Source organism: Solanum verrucosum, unplaced genomic scaffold, assembly GCF_900185275.1.
Source record: "Solanum verrucosum unplaced genomic scaffold, falcon-dt-bn FXZP01000057.1, whole genome shotgun sequence".
Classification (NCBI taxonomy): Eukaryota; Viridiplantae; Streptophyta; class Magnoliopsida; order Solanales; family Solanaceae; genus Solanum; species Solanum verrucosum.
The window spans coordinates 410,081-427,328 of record NW_026019947.1 but is presented as its reverse complement, the minus strand read 5'-3'; the positions used below and the strand labels follow the sequence as shown (position 1 = coordinate 427,328).

The 17,248-nt window shown below is 29.6% G+C and overlaps 1 protein-coding gene across 1 annotated transcript; it reads left to right on the top strand.

Annotated features, from left to right (window-relative positions):
• The first annotated feature begins 11,039 nt into the window (after positions 1 to 11,039).
• On the top strand, positions 11,040 to 12,836 carry LOC125810528 (5-OH-xanthotoxin synthase-like). The gene is made up of 2 exons (XM_049490003.1): positions 11,040 to 11,949; positions 12,056 to 12,836. Exons 1-2 carry the CDS (start codon positions 11,068 to 11,070, stop codon positions 12,683 to 12,685), a joined length of 1,512 nt encoding a protein of 503 aa, XP_049345960.1. The 5' UTR covers positions 11,040 to 11,067; the 3' UTR covers positions 12,686 to 12,836.
• Positions 12,837 to 17,248: the final 4,412 nt, after the last annotated feature.

The window sequence follows — 17,248 nt, the reverse complement described above, 5'->3', positions numbered from 1 at the left end:
AAAATGAAAAATATTGAGAGTATTGTGCAATCCCAAATGAATATCCTACCTTTTCCTAAGCCTACATTACAAGCCGATGAAAAGTCCTATTTGATATCATTTTTTGTGTTCTCATATTAGTGGATACTTACATAAGGGCCAAGCATATGGTATCTCAATCTCATGCACTGAACATCTTTTTGAGTGTGAGTGACCTCTAAAATGTCCTAAGATCAGAACACTTCTATTGTGTGAAGTAGGACTTCATTTGTTGCGAGGGCATTTGAAACATGAGGATATGAATAATTCTAGTCCCTTAATTTATTCAAGATGGACTGATTTTGTTAATACTTTAGAATGTTTGAGATACCATTTGAAATTATAAGAATTACTCAAAGTTGACCTCAAATTTGTCTAAAAGTAGTTGAAGGTGATTCATATGCATAATACTAATTTTTGGTACCAAGTAAAGTCGAAACAATCTCAACCATGAATTAATTTCTTTCTTTTTTCCTCTAGTTTTTTTTTAAAAAAAGAGATCTTTTGTAAAAAAAAAAAAAAAAATAAATAAATAAATATTAATTTTGATTTATATGAACTATGTTTGACTTGATTCTTTCCATACAAGATACGTAGGCAGTCCTACAATGGGCTCGGTCTCACAAAATAAAATTTTATATCCTTGAAGAAATGAAATTGGATCATTTGAAAAAAAATCAAAAAATGATCAATCAAAAAGAGTTTGAAAGTTCCTCAATTTAAAAATTGGAGCATATTTTTATTTGTTAAAAAAAAAAAATCAAATCACTTTCATTTCTAGGGAATAAGTACTCTAGTTACATTTTAACCTTAGGGAACAAACACCCTATCATCTTTCATTTCTAGGGAACAAGCACTTAAGTTGTGTTTTGACCTTAGGAACAAACAATCTAGAGGAATTCTAGTGAATGAACACTATGTCATCTTTCATTTCTACGTAGTATAGCAAGGACCCTCCTGAACAATGGGACGTAGTGTAACAAGGACCCTCCTGAACAATGTGATGTAGTATAGCAAGGACCCTCATAAACAATGAGACATAGTGTAGCAAGGACCCTTTTGAACAATGGGACGTAGTGTAACAAGGACCCTCCTGAACAATGGGACGTAGTGTAGCAAGGACCCTCCTAAACAATGGGACGTAGTGTAGCAAGGACCCTCCTGAACAATGGGACGTAGTATAGCAAGGACCCTCCTAAACAATGGGACGTAGTATAGAAAGGACCCTCCTGAACAATGGGACGTAGTATAGCAAGGACCCTCTTGAACAATGGGACGTAGTATAGCAAGGACCCTCCTGAACAATGGGACGTAGTATAGCAAAGACCCTCATGAACAATTGGACGTAGTATAGCAAGGACCCTCCTGAACAATGGGACGTAGTATAGCAAGGACCCTCCTGAACAATGGGACGTAGTATAGCAAGGACCCTCCTGAACAATGGGACGTAGAACAACAACGACTCTTCTGAACAATGGGACATAGTATAGCAAGGACCCTCTCGAACAATGGGACGTAGTATAGCAAGGACCCTCCCAAACAATGGGACGTAGTATAGCAGGGACCCTCCCGAACAATGGGACGTAGTATAGCAGGGACCCTCCTGAACAATGGGACGTAGTATAGCAGGGACCCTCCTGAACAATGGGACGTAGTATAGCAAGGACCCTCCTGAACAATGGGACGTAGTATAGCAAAGACCGTCATAATGGGATTAGCAGGACCGTCCTACATAATGGGATTTAGTTTAGTAGGACCCTCCTACACAATGGGATTAGGTTTAGCAGGACCCTTCTAGACAATGGAATTAGCAAGACCCTCCTATATAATGTGATTTAGTTAATTTCTCCTAGGTTAAACACTTCCTAGTCTGAGACAGTTATTTTATTTTCTCCTAGGATAAACACTTCCTAGTCTGAGACAATTATTTTTATTTTCTCCTAGGATAAACACTTCATAATCTGAGGCGTTATTTTCTATTTTTTCCTAGTATAAACACTTCTTAGTCTGAGATTGTTATTTTTTATTTTCTCCTAGGATAAACACTTCCTAGTCTGAGATTGATATTTTTCATTTTTTCCTAGGATAAACACTTCCTAGTCTGAGTTTGATATTTTTCATTTTCTCCTAGGATAAACACTTCCTAGTCTGAGACTGTTATTTTTCATTTTCTCTTAGGATAAACAAATCCTAGCCTGACTTCCTCACATCTTTTTCTATTCAGTTTCTGATCAAGAAAACATGCAGTCATTCAAGAACATCTTCAAATTGTCATTTCGAAGAGTGCCAAAAACTCACTCTAAGTGGCAAGTTAAGCATCGGATTCATTCAAGATCAAGATACTCATAAAAATCAAAGTGATATCTCAAAGTCAAGACACAAGTGAAGACTCAAGAGAAGCTGAATAGATAGGAGCTTGTACTTTTATTTTCCTTTTGACTATTAGTTTTATTTTTCTTTTTTATGTAAGGATAAGAACCGCGACCTGAAGCCTCGATAGAACCTCAATTAACTTCCAACTCATCACCTTATCTCCTTGAACTACATGTGACTTGATTCCCTTATAACCCGGGATATGTAGGATGTCCAAAACCAAGACTCGGTAACACAGATTTTTCCTTCAAATACAAGTCCGGTCAAAACTTGTCACGTTATCTACTTCTTTGTCTGAAAACCCTTCGTGTTTCTGGTCAAAGAGGAGCAAACTGTAGACACATAATTTTTTATCGAACCTAAAATTTTACACCATTTTTAGAGCTTAAATATTTTTATAAATCTAAATTAAATATTTTTATTTTTATATTATATATATTAAGTTTATTTTAAAAGATTTAAAAACAACAAAAATCGAATCACTTTTTAACGTAAGTTTTATTTTTAATTGTTTTAAAAAAAAAATGAAAAGTTACAAAAAAAATATCTATTTTCTTTTAAATTAGATGTAATAAATAAACTAGTGTTTCTTAATTTTAATTTTTAATTAGCCATTTAATATTTTTAATTAGTTCAAAACAATTAATATTTTATTATTATAATTTTGTATATACTTAATTTATAAAAAATTATCCATTATCCTCATCACTACCCACTACCCTCTCCCATTACCCCAATTCCACTCCACCTACACCACTACTACACCTATAACAACAGTCAGCCACACTAATATACACAGAGAGATGCACAAAACCAAAGAAAAGGAGAAAAAAAAAATCAGCAATAGACTTTCGCCTGCACGCGCACGCAACATACGTATTTGTCCTCTTATTATACATTTTATTTTACTCACAAACAAAGGTTGAGTTCAAGGTTTGCTTTCGTGATTTCGAGTTCGTGGTTCCCTGTTAGAATTGCTTTTCTTTCGTGAGTTGATTTTCGCAAGAGGTACTATTTAACATTTATTTTATAATTTGATTTTCATGATTATATAGTACTTAATTTCGGTGTCCTGAATTTATTTAAATTTCATGTGTGTTTAGCTTTGCCATTATAATATTGAAATACATGTAAATATTTGTAGTGTTGCATTTGGATTAAAATATGATATAACGTATAATTGCTTCTTGCTCACTAAGGAATCAATATTTTTCTTTATTCGCTCTATTTTATCAGGCCGAAACCTGACTCGTGGATTGTTGTTAATTAATTTGATCAATTCACATAGTTTTGAGTTATTCGTTGATAGCATAATTTAAAAACGGACTAAGTAAATCATTGTTTGTTAGCCAAAAAATACATTTTTTTTATGCAATTTAATCTTATCATTTAAAGTGTTTTAGAATCTTGGTATTCTATAGGTCATAGATCTAATGCTAGTTTAAATTTAGCATAAATACTAAAGTTGTTTTTTTTTTACTTTTATTTTTTTCTAAAAAGCAATTTTATGGGTTAATTAATTAGGATATTAGATTTCGGTTTACTAACTTACCGAAATAAAAAGTGTTATTTAAGATATTTTCTTTTGTTATTAAGATATATCAACACGTATTATTAATAATTAATTAAGTGTGACCTTAATTTGTTAATTATTTTTCTATCATTCATTAAAAATTATTATTTATAATTAGAATAGTAAAAAACATATCTCGAATAACAATGCTCTATTTTGTTAAACGACTGGAAATATTATTGTGTTAATAAGATGAGATTTAATTAATTAAATGTAATATTTTGTGGGGGAAGGTGATAAGTGAAATATAGAAAACGTTTTTAGGTTACTTTAACATTTAAACGTTGCCATTTACTTTTAGATTGTTTTAACATAATAATAGGTATATCTTAGGATCTATTATACGTTGGACAAGTACAAACATAATTAAATTTCTCTCAATTAAGAATGTGGCTACACATCTTTTTTTGAGATGCTTAGAAGAAATTCAAGGATGCGGTGAAGCACTTTGTCTCAAACCCTTTTAACAATTAACTTTTATTAATTCAAATCAAATGTGTAGGTAAAAAAATTATTAAGTGTGTTGCAAAGAAAACAATTATGTCTCTAAATATCAAGACCAAGAATGCGGTTACGCATCTAGGTTAACACCAAATAAAAAGTTCAACAATAAAAAAAAGTTTAAAAAAAGGCAAACCATGGAATGTAGACACAAATTATCCAAAAATATATTAAGATAAGTATAAGTCAATAAAAGTGACCATGCTAGAACCACGGGACTCGAGGGATGCCTAATACCTTCCCCCGGTCAATAGAATTCCTTACCTGAATTTCTAGTTCGCAGACTAAAATAAAGAGTCATTTTCTTTTGATTAGGGATTCAATAAAAAAAGGTGACCTGGAACACCATAACTCAATTTCAAGTGGCGACTCTGAAAAAATAAAATAATCCATATTCAATACCGTCACTTAAATTGGAAACACTCTACCGCTGGTTGCAAAAAGGGGTGTGACAGGCCTAGCCCTAGGCTAGATAAAAAAATAATTAAAAATAATAATAATATAGAATATTAAAAATAACAAAAGTTCAAACTCAAAGTCTATTTAAAGTTATAAATATTAAAATTTAGAATCATCAAACGTGATATACTTAGTATTCATACTACTATAGTATCATCATAATCATCATTTAGCATTGGTGGACGTGTTCTCACCAAGTATAGAAGTTGCATCCATCGTGAAAATATCCAATCACTTGTTGCTATTCAAAACTGGTTGCATGATTTTTCTCAAAATGATAATATTTTTTTTGTGTAAAATATTATACGTAGTTCCTAAATTTAGTTATTTTATAATGTTTAACTAATTAATGTTGCATATAAACTGTAGATGAAAATGAAAATGTCTTGTCGATATTTATGCTAATATTTTTAAATTATACTTTAATTTTAAAAATTATAAAAAAAATATACTTTTAAAAAAAGTGGGCTAACCCAGCACGGTCCGCAGTCCACCTATTAGTGGGTTGGACTGGCTGTTTATTGGCCCACAAAACAAATAGGTCAGCCCGACTTAGCCCGTTAAATTCCAAAGCCTATATAGGCTAAGCCCGAATGGGGTGGGTCAACCCATATTGACAACTCTAATATAAATCAACTCACGAAAATAAAATGGAGAAACTAAGCAAATACCCCCATTAAAGCAAAATAATTACAAACATATACCCCTTTACATTCATACCCCACTAAATAATTACACTATATACCCCTAACTAATTTCGCTTAATTGATAAATCAGTGCCATAAATTGTATTGGTATCAATATCACTCATTAGTCAATGATACTAGTATATATATACTCTTATAGTATCATTGACTAATGAGTAATTTCCGAACAAGAATCCTTAACGATACCAATACAATATATATATATATATACATACTTTTATAATATCATTGACAAATGAGTAATTTCTGAACAAGAAACATTAATGATACCACAACAATATACATATAACTCTTGTAGTATCATTGATTAATGAGTAATTTTTGAACAAGAAACCTCAATGATACCACAACAATATACATATACTCTTATAGTATCATTGACTAATGAGTAATTTCAGAATAAGAAATCTTAATGATACCACAACAATATACATATATTTTTATAGTATCATTGACTAATGAGTAATTTATGAACAAAAAATCTTAATGATACCATAACAATATACATATACTCTTATAGTATCATTGACTAATGAGTTATTTTTGAACAAGAAACATTAATGATACCACAAGTATATACATATTCTCTTATAGTATCATTAACTAATGAGTAATTTCTGAATAAGAAATCTTAATGATACCACAACAATATACATATATTTTTATAGTATCATTGACTAATGAGTAATTCTAAATAAGAAATCTTAATGATACCATAACAATATACATATACTCTTATAGTATCATTGATTAATGAGTAATTTCGGAATTTCGGAACAAGAAACCTTAATGATACCAATACAGTATATATATACTTATTTAGTATCAGTTAACCGAAATTATCAGTCTTAATGATACCAATGCAAAAATTATCAGCCTTAATGAATGTGGGGTATGTGTTGTATTTTTATTTTATTTTTTGAGAGAATGGGTACTTCTTGAATTACTTCGAATTATGGTATGAACATGTAATTATTTTGAGTTTTATGGCCCATTTATATAGTTTTTCCTAAAATATAAGTCTAACTAAATATTAAAATGTGTTATTCCAAAAAAAGTTAAGTAAAAAGGGGAAAATATCATAAACGGCAGAGTTTGAACATTTTGGACAAAATATAGTTTTGGATAATAACATGATCCATCAGATAATTTAACTTATGCAGCGGATATGGCTGTTGTTGGCATTAGGCATAAATTTTGTCATGAATGATGTATGCAGATAGAGAAAGCCAAAATAACAAAAAAAAAAAAAAAACGAAAAGGAAAAAAGACAAACAAACATAACAACAATGTCTTTATTCTAGACTTCTTAACGTTACCTGATAAGTAAGCATTCTAATTTTAAAAATGTATATCTAGACATTTCAATTTGACACCAATCATAGACTAAATATGTCAACTCGTCCCTAATATGTTTAGTGGCAGAATCAGGATTTTCATAAAGGGGATTCAAAATCTGAAAAAATAGACACACGAAGTAGCCAAAGGGGGTTCGACATCTACTATATATACCTAAAACGTTATTTTAATCATGTATAAATTATATAATTTTTCACCAAAGGGAATTAGGATGAACCCCCTAATAGTAAGGTGGCTCTGCCACTGAATATATTAATAAAAACACTTTTTCTTCTTATTAGGAGCGATTATTTATGAGAGATGGAGAGAGTAGGGTTCACAAGGACTAATAATTTTCCAATGATATTATTGATTGGGGCCTAACATAAGTAATAATTTATAAGAAAAGTCTAAGTCTCAAGTCTACTGATGTCTATTTTGATGCTAAACTAATAGGGTTCATGTCTCAACTAATAATGCTAGTCAATATCATTTAACTTTTTTCTCTACCCATTTTAATTATTAAAGTTGTTATCAGGGGCGGCTGGCAAGGCTTGTAAAAAAGTCCTAATTGGGGGCCTCATTTTTTAGTTAATTAGGTAGGATTAAATTTAAAAAAAAATATTAGAACTAAGACAATAAACGCAAAGGCCTCATTCTTTAGTTAATTAGGAAAGATTAAATTTAAAAAAAAAAAAAATTGTTAGAGCTAAGTCAATAAGTCTAAACGGCTAAATGAAGTGATAGTCATAGATATGACTATGACTTTTTAACTTTCCCATAAAAAGTTGAAAAGTTGTGTACTTTTTTTTTAACTTACAAGTTATCTTCTTTTTTTTACCTTATTTTTTTTCTAATTTTATTTTTATATATTCTATCCTCCTCCCTTCTATTTCTTCTCACTTTCTCTTTTCTAATCTTACATCTCTCTCTTATTCAAAGCTAAAAAAAATTTACTTGTTCTATTGATAATTTATATTTTAAATTTGGAGAAAACTATATTGCAGCAGCCCGATTCATTTTCGGAAATCAAGTCTTCATAGCTTTTGAATTTGGTAATATCATTCTAATTTCTAATATTATTTTTGTTTTGTGTCTTATGTTTATTATATTTTTTATTTGATATTGTAAATAGTGTTTAAAATATTTGTTAGATTTTAATATGTCAACTAGAAAATATGAATCCGGTCATTCAAAACTTAAAAGAAAAAGAAAAGTCGATAACTTGATAAAATCTCAAAAAGGTGCTCTTGATAATTTTTTGGAAAACAATGATAAAATTTAATCAAAAAAGGTAGGGGAATGCTCTTTAGAAGAACAAGTTACAAACTTAGTTGAAGTTGAGTTAGATAATGATATAAACCAAAAAGAAGAAGAAGGAGAGGAAATTAGTGAAAAGTCGGATGTAGATTCCCAAGAAAATCAAGAACTTATAAATGAATTAAATAATCATACTCCTAAAAATACCTATGATCCTAGTCAATGGAATATTGTTGATACAAAGTTAAGAGACTTTTTAGTAGAAAAGGGACCAATTAGAATTATCGACACATGTTTTCCAAAGGATAAATTTTTAAGGTACTTTTCTACTACATATTATTTTCAAAAGTTGGCAAATGGAGAAAGACATGAAAGAAGATGGTTAGTTTATTCCAAAGATTTGAATAAGGTATTTTGTTTTTGTTGTAAGTTATTTAATACGACCTTTAATGCAAAGAATAATAAGTTAGCTAATGAAGGTAGTAGAGATTGAAAAAATCTTACTACTAAGCTTAGAACCCATGAAACAACTAGCCAACATATTATTAATATGAGTTCATGGATTGATTTAGAATTTAGATTGCGTAATAATAAAACAATCGATGAAAACATTCAAGACCAAATTAATAGAGATAGAGAACATTGGAAAAATGTATTGTCAAGAATTATTTCCGTCATAAAAACTCTTGGAAGAAATAATTTGGCATTTAGGGGGGAAAATGAAAAAATCTATCAAGAAAATAACGGAAATTTCTTGAGTCTTATTGAAATGATTGCAGAATTTGATCCAATTATGCAAGAACATATTTGACGAATCAAACATGATGAAATTCATAATCATTATCTTGGACATAATATACAAAATGAATTAATAAATTTATTGGCAAGTGAAATTAAGAACAAAATTATTGAAAAAGTTATAAAAACAAAGTATTTCTCTATCATACTTGATTGCACGCCAGATACAAGTCATCAAGACCAAATGTCTTTTATAATACGGAGTGTAGATATTTCGAAAACTCCAATAAATGTAACCGAATATTTCTTAGAATTCTTAAAAGTGGATGATACAAGTGGAAAAGGTCTTTTTGAAGTTATTTTAGATGAAATAAAATGAATTGGACTTGATATTGATAATTTAAGAGGACAAGGATATGATAATGGGTCTAATATGAAGGGAAAACACCAAGGAGTGCAAAAAGACTTCTTGATATAAATCCTAGATCATTTTATATACCATGTGGTTGTCATAATCTAAATTTGGTACTTTGTGATATGGTTAATTCTTGTACGAAAGCTATTTCATTCTTTGGAGTGGTACAACGTATATATTCACTATTTTCTTCGTCTACTAAGCGGTGGAAAATTTTAAAAGATAGTGTACCTAGTTTAACTCTTAAATCATTGTCACAAACACGGTGGGAAAGTCGTATTGAAAGTGTTAAAGCAATAAGATTTCAAACTCCACAAATAAGAGATGCTTTATTTAAATTAGAAGAAGTTAGTGATGATCCAAAAATTAAAAGTGAAGCTAATTGTTTAGCAATTTTTGAGCTTGAAAATTTTGAATTTTTATTGGGTATGACTATTTGGTATGATGTACTATTTGCTGTAAATTCAATTAGCAAAAGTTTACAATCAAAAGATATGCATATTGATGTCGCTATAGATCAATTAAGAGGTTTAGTTTCTTTTTTTAAAACATATAGAGAAGAAGGATTTACAAGTGCTATGATTTCGGCTAAGGAAATTGCATTAGAGATGAATATTGAGCCTGTATTTCGTAAGAAATGTGTAATTTATAGAAAAAAACAATTTGATGAGAATGTTGTTAATGAAATCACAAGATCTCTTGAAGAATCATTTAGAGTTGATTACTTCTTATACATAGTTGACCAAGCCATCTTTTCACTTCAAAATAGATTTGAACAATTTGAAGTATATGAAAATATTTTTGGTTTTCTATTTAGTGGGAAAAACTTGAGATCATTAGATGATGAGAATTTAAAAAAATATTGTCTTAATCTTGAATGTTCCTTAAAACATAATACTCACTCCGATATTGATGGTTTAGACTTATTTTCTAAATTAAAAGTGTTAAGGGAAATCATAAAAGTAGAAGACAATACTCTAATTGAGATACTCAATCAAATAAAAAGACTTGATTCTTTTCCAAATGCTTACATTGCTTATAAAATAATGTTAACAATTCCCGTAACAGTCGCCTCAGCCGAAAAAAGTTTTTCAAAATTAAAAATAATAAAATCTTATTTAAGATCGACAATGTCTCAAGAAAGATTAAGTGGTTTGGCTATATTATCGATTGAAAATGAATTATTAGAAGAGATTGACTACACAAAAATTATTAACAACTTTGCATCTCAAAAAACTAGAAAAATAGATTTAAAATAAAAACATTTATATATTATTTTTTTAAGGCCTCTATTTTGATTTTGGCCTTAGGCCACCAATGGGTTTGAGCCGTCCCTGGTTGTTATAATAGTTTTCCACACATAAAGCAAATCTTGTCGGTTGTGGACTTTTCATAGTACATTGAATTCCCAATCAGAAAATTTCGTATTTATTACTCCTTCCGTCTCATTTTATGTGAAGTAGTTTGACACGATACGAAATTTAAGAAAGAAAGGAAGACTTTTAAAATTTGTGATTCAAAATGAATGATGGAAATTTGCCGATTCCATTTTGCTGGCTGTAATCCACCTCTCGTGTATCATTTGATTCACATAACATGCAAAGATTATAATTTATAAGGATATCCATTGTAATCCATTCATCCCATGTAACTTTCACACAAGTTAGTCAAGAAGGAAATTGGATATGTTGCTTCTCTTCCTAGTAGCTATACCTTTCATTGTAATTTTCCTTGTAAAACTTGGATACACACATAATCATCCACCAAGTCCCCCTGGACTTCCACTTCTTGGAAACTTGTATCAATTAAATCAAGAATCCCCTCATATATACCTATGGAAACTTTCAAAGAAATATGGTCCTTTAATGTTCATGAAGCTTGGTTTTTCCCAACTAGTTGTTATTTCATCAGCAAGAATTGCTAAAGAAGTTCTAAAAACTCATGACTTTGCATTTTCTGGTAGACCATCGTATCTTGGCCAAAGAAAGTTATCATACAACGGCTTGGATGTCGCCTTTTCGCCTTACAACAATTATTGGAGGGAGATGAAAAAGATTTGTACCTTACATCTCTTTAGTCCCAAAAAGGTACAATCTTTCCGTCCAATTCGTGAAGATGAAGTATCCAGGATGATCAATCGCGTAACAGAACTTGCATCATCGTCAAAATTGGTTAATCTAAGTGAGATTATGTCGTCTCTATCGAGCAACATATCGTGTATTGTTGGATTTGGTAAGAGATATGATGAGAAAGGCTATGAAAGTAAGAGGTTTAGCAAACTTTTATGTGAAGCTCAAGCTATGATCGGAGGTTCCTTTCTCTCTGATCACTTCCCAATTTTCGGACGTTGGATTGATTGTATAGTCACAAGAAAGGCTACTCGACTCGAAAAGATTTACAATGAGTTAGACTTGTTTTATCAAGAACTCATTGATGAACACCTTAGCTCAACTAGACCAAAATCAATGGATGGTGATATTGTTGATATGTTAATTGTCTTAAAAGATCAAAATCTATCATCGTCGTCTTTGAATCTCACTTGGGATCATATCAAAGCTGTGCTAATGGTTTTCTCACTTCTCTATCTAGCTATTTATGAGAATTAATCAGATCATTTGATGATATATAGTATACAGAGTTTAACTAAATGTGTCGCGATTTTTGCTTTTTCAGGACATATTTATTGCTGGAACGGACACGAACGCTGCTGCATTAGTGTGGGCGATGACAGCTTTGATGAAGGAGGGGGGAAGCGCGATGAGGAAATTACAAGAAGGTATAAGAGAATTGGTCGGGAAAAAAGGAAGAGTAGACGAAGATGATATCCAAAATCTCCCCTATCTCAGGGCAGTTATAAAGGAGACATTGAGATTGTACCCACCCACTCCACTAATACCAAGAGAAACAATCGAAAAATGCAGCATAGATGGATATGAAATCAAACAGAATACTCCAGTTTCTATCAACGCGTGGGCAATAGGTAGAGATCCTGAATGTTGGGTAAATCCAGACGAGTTTATTCCTGATAGATTTTGTAATTTAAACAACAATGATAGCATCGACTACAAGTCAGGGGAATTTGAAATGATTCCGTTTGGAGGTGGTAGGAGAGGGTGTCCCGGGATTTCACTAGGAGTAGCAACAGTGGAGCTCGCGCTCGCCAATCTTCTCTATGCATTTGATTGGGAATTGCCTTATGGGATGGTAAAAGAAGATATTGATATCGATACTTTGCCAGGTATGACCATGCACAAGAAGAATCCTCTATGTCTGGTGGCAAAAACCTATTACAATAATAGTTAATATAGTCATGCTTCTCTATAACAGGGTGATTTGTTTGAATATTTTTCGATTTCTATAGGAAGATGTTGTGATAGGAGAACATATAATAAAATATTGTCAGTCTCACAGACGATGGTTGTTATAGAAAATGTGTGACTGTAGCTATCCTCTTTATGTCAGTACATTAGAATAATTAGTGCACTTTCTATTTAGTACTTTGTAAAGGATAAATATTGTTCTATTGTGTATCCTCTTGTTTATATAGTAGTAGTTTTGTTGGTATCATGGTTGCAGCACCTGTTGTGTTCTGTTTGTGATTTGTTTTTGTGTGTTAGTATCTCTTATCATAGATAATGTATGGGTTCTAAATTCTAGGACAACGACATCAAATTTTAGTAACTGGGTTTTGAATTTTACTTTTGTACATATTTAGTAAGTTTGAATTAAAGTTGTTGAGTTCGGCTGTGTTGAATTCTAGTTTCGCCCTAAAATGTATGTACACAAAAGGTGATTTAAGAATATGTCTCATGTTTTTTCACTACTTTGGATGTAAACTTTATCTCTGTAGTATTGTATTCTTCCTCTCTAAAATAAAGGAAAAGACTCAAATATATTACCGAATTTTAAAAAAAGACTCATTTATATCATTCTTTAAAAGTTTGGTTGATTCATACCATTTTCATTTAAGAAAAGTCTCATATACCCATGCTATTATTTGTTAAAATAACGTGACTTCAAGATTCGTCATTTGCACATTCCTAGTTTAGGTCATATTTTACACATGTTGGTGTGGTAATTTCCCAAATTCAAAGGGAGGTAAAGGAAAGAGAAGTGTCACGTCCTTAGTCTTTCACTAAGCTTACGTGCAACACTTGACACTTAACTTACGATCTTGTTATGTCAAATCTGCCTAAAGCTCTAGGAATTGCTAAGAGAATGGAAGAAAGAGCACAAGCGGATTGATAGGAAATATAGTATTGTAGAGAACTTGTTGATTTTTGCTTGATGATTTTACAAATGGTTGTCCATCTATTTATACTACTATCTTTGCGGCTAATATATAAATAATAATTGTTAGGTAAGTCCCTACATATTTACAATTACGTCTCTCTCTAGAATACTCTATAATTCTATAATCTTCCAAAGGCCTTCTATGTAATTATATAATCTTCTAAGGAAATTATCTATGTTTCTCTAAATTATTCCACTAAGGCTAGTCTTCTTTCCTATGTAAGCTTCCACATAGGCAACTTTATGCCACATGGCACCTATGTGGCGTGATGACGTGGTGAGTTATCAGAGAAGGCTATCATAAATGTATAAAAAAAAAAAAGTAACTAGTTGATTGTCAATTAGAGTCTGTTTGGCATTGCTGTTGAGAGGTTAAAAGTTTTTTTTTTTTTGAGAATAAAACAGTTTTCCTTAAAACTGCTTTCAAATAGAAGCAAAAACAATTTTTCTACAGTTGAAAAGAAGCTAAAAGATTCCGCTTTTTAGAAAAAAGCAGAATCAGAAAATTATTATTTTGAAGACTAAATATTCACATATACATATTTACCAATATGTTCCTTATTAACTAATTAACATATATCATAAGTTAAGTTTATATATTATTATTTATTATTTATTATTTATTTTATAATTTATGTATTATTTTATGTATTGGAAAGATAATCTGAACTTCATAAGGATTAGATTTTATGATGTTATTTTTGTCTTTTATTCAAGTTATTATCCTAAGAATAGTAATTTTACATTTTATTTGATAAATAAATTATCCATTTTAAATTATTAGATGTTAATTTGATTAAAATTTTGTAATCGATATTTAAAATAGTCTTTCTCTATAAAATAATTTTAATATTAAAAATATATTGAGACTTGTCTTTTTTCATAATTTAACTCTCAAAAGCATTTTTTAATAAAATTAGATAAATACAATTTACTTATTAAAAACACTTTTCAAATAAATTAGTTAAATTTTTAAAAGCACTTTCCAAAAACACTATTTTTAAAAATAAGTAATTTTTTAACAACAATATTAAACAGGTGCTTAACACAACACATGGGATGTTGAAAGAATATGAATAACTGATGTATAGTTTTGCTTTGTTTAGAGGCATGAGTGACTAGCACCATTCTGGAAGTGTTTGACAAATATAAAAAAAAAAATTAAAATAAGTAAAATAAATGAGTTAAAATAAATTAGGAAGTGTTTGGCAAAATAAAAAATAACTTAAAATAATTAAAAATAAATTAAAAATAAAAAATAGATCCAAACGAGCTCTCTGAAGGTGTACACTTTAGGTGTACTGTTCTTCGATTGGTATGACGTACGACAATATTTTATAGTTTATTGTAAAATAAAAATTCATAGAATATATAATAAATCCATAAAATGAATTAAGGTTGTGTTCGTATGGATGAAAATATTTTTTTTTTATTTTTAGTTGGTCGAAAATTTTGAAAAATAATTTTTTTAAAGAAAAATAAGTTCCTTACCTATGAAGGAAAACAGTTTTTAATAAAAGTTAGAAAAAATAAACTTCATAAATAATATTTTATATTGATTATTTCCTCTCCTGGCAAACAGATTGAACTCATATTCAACCCATCCCCCTTAATTCACATCCCCACCACCTTATTACCCTAAATATTTTTCTATATCATATATATAATATTTTTTAACTTAGACACCACAAAATAATAAATAAAAAACTTACTTATTTTTTAAAACATATTTCCCTCTTACCAAACACACCCTAAATCACTACTAGCCCAATAACATCAATTAGTGGCAATGGTATAATAATTCATGTATACATTGGCAGCACTAGTAGCGTAAAGTGGTTCATCCGAATCTCTTTTATAACCTTATATTATAATATTATGGGGTCATTTGATATGAGGGATAAAAATAAATAGTGATGGGATTAATTTTTTGTATCTTATTTGCTTGTCATGTTTGGGATAACTTATTCTACCATTTATATCATAATGATGGAATAAGTTATCTCATATACATGGTGGGATAAGTTATCACATGATAGCTAACCCTAGAATAACTAATCCTGAAATAACTTGTTCCCAACCAAACGACCCATATATATATTCAAACCTAGTGAATGTAAATTAATCAAATCAATAACTTTTAGTAAAAATAAATAATGGAAAAACGTGTGCCAATTAGATAAAAGTTTAAGTTTTACATATTATTTGGATAAAAAAATATTTTAATTATTTTTATAAGTTGTTGTCATGAATTAAAATCTCAAATTACTTACAAAATAAAATAAAATAATTTTTTTTTTTAACTCTCTTATTTATAAAAAAAAAAAAACTCTTATTTTGGTGCATACATTTGTCATGCAACCAAACACTCTTCACTTCTGATACTCCAAATCACTAGACTGATATGAAGGCACGTATTTTTAAATTATAAAAAACTAAATAGATATTGTTTAGCACAAATATATCCTTAGTATCCATTACTTTAATCTAAATTTACCTTTTACTTTTTGGAAAAAAAAAATCGTTCTTGTTTATGCCTTTTAATATAAAAATTAAATTATTAAGTACACTTGTTAGTGGGCGTCTGATATACCCATCAACTTTGTTATTTGGAGTTGATATGTCCCTCGTTATGAAAGTGATTCATATATATCCTTACCGTTATACAAATGACTATACCCCTACCGTTACAAAATGAGCCCACATATACCCTTCATTTAACGGAAGTGAAAAAAATAGTTTTAAATTTATATTTTTTTACTTTTAATTTAAAAATGTTCATGTATTATATATGATCCTTCTAGCAAAATTCAATTAAAACTAATTTTTTTGTGGCTATATTATAATTTAGAACTATTTTTTTCGACTATATTGTTACTTTAGTTTTTGTACTTGAAAAAAAAAATGGGTCATTCATAATAAATTTAACAAGAAAATTAGTGAAACATAAATAAATTTGACCATCAAAATAATAAATTTAAATTAGTAATTGAAACAAAATAAGTTAAAAAATATGTGTGAGGAGGATTAAATATACCCATATGAGATTATATTTTATAAAAAAATAATAATTAAAAATTAATTTTTTCACTTACATTAGAGGAAAAACGCATATTTGAGCCATTTGTATATCAGCAAGGGCATATATGAGTCACTTTCACAATAAAAAATATATCATCTCTAAATGATAAAATCAAGGGGTATATCAAGTCATTTTCCCTTATTTTAATTTAACTCTAATAACCACGCTTGATGGTCTTAGTAAGGGGTCACAACAACATATCGAAACAACACTCTAATTGCATATTCGAAAAAAATATAATTTCATTTAACAATTGAATTTGTTTTTTTTTTTAAATAAACAATTGAATTTGTGAAAATAGGTTAGTGGGTTAATATCAATTAAGTCTATTTCCTTTATTTCTTAGGCTAAAATAGCAAGGTTGTGATTTCGTACAAGACATGATCTTCAAAAATAAGTGAAAATAGTACTTTCCTTGTTCTTAATTACTTGTCCATTTTTTCTTTTTTAGTTGTCCTTAATTACTTGTTCATTTTGACAAATCAAGAAAG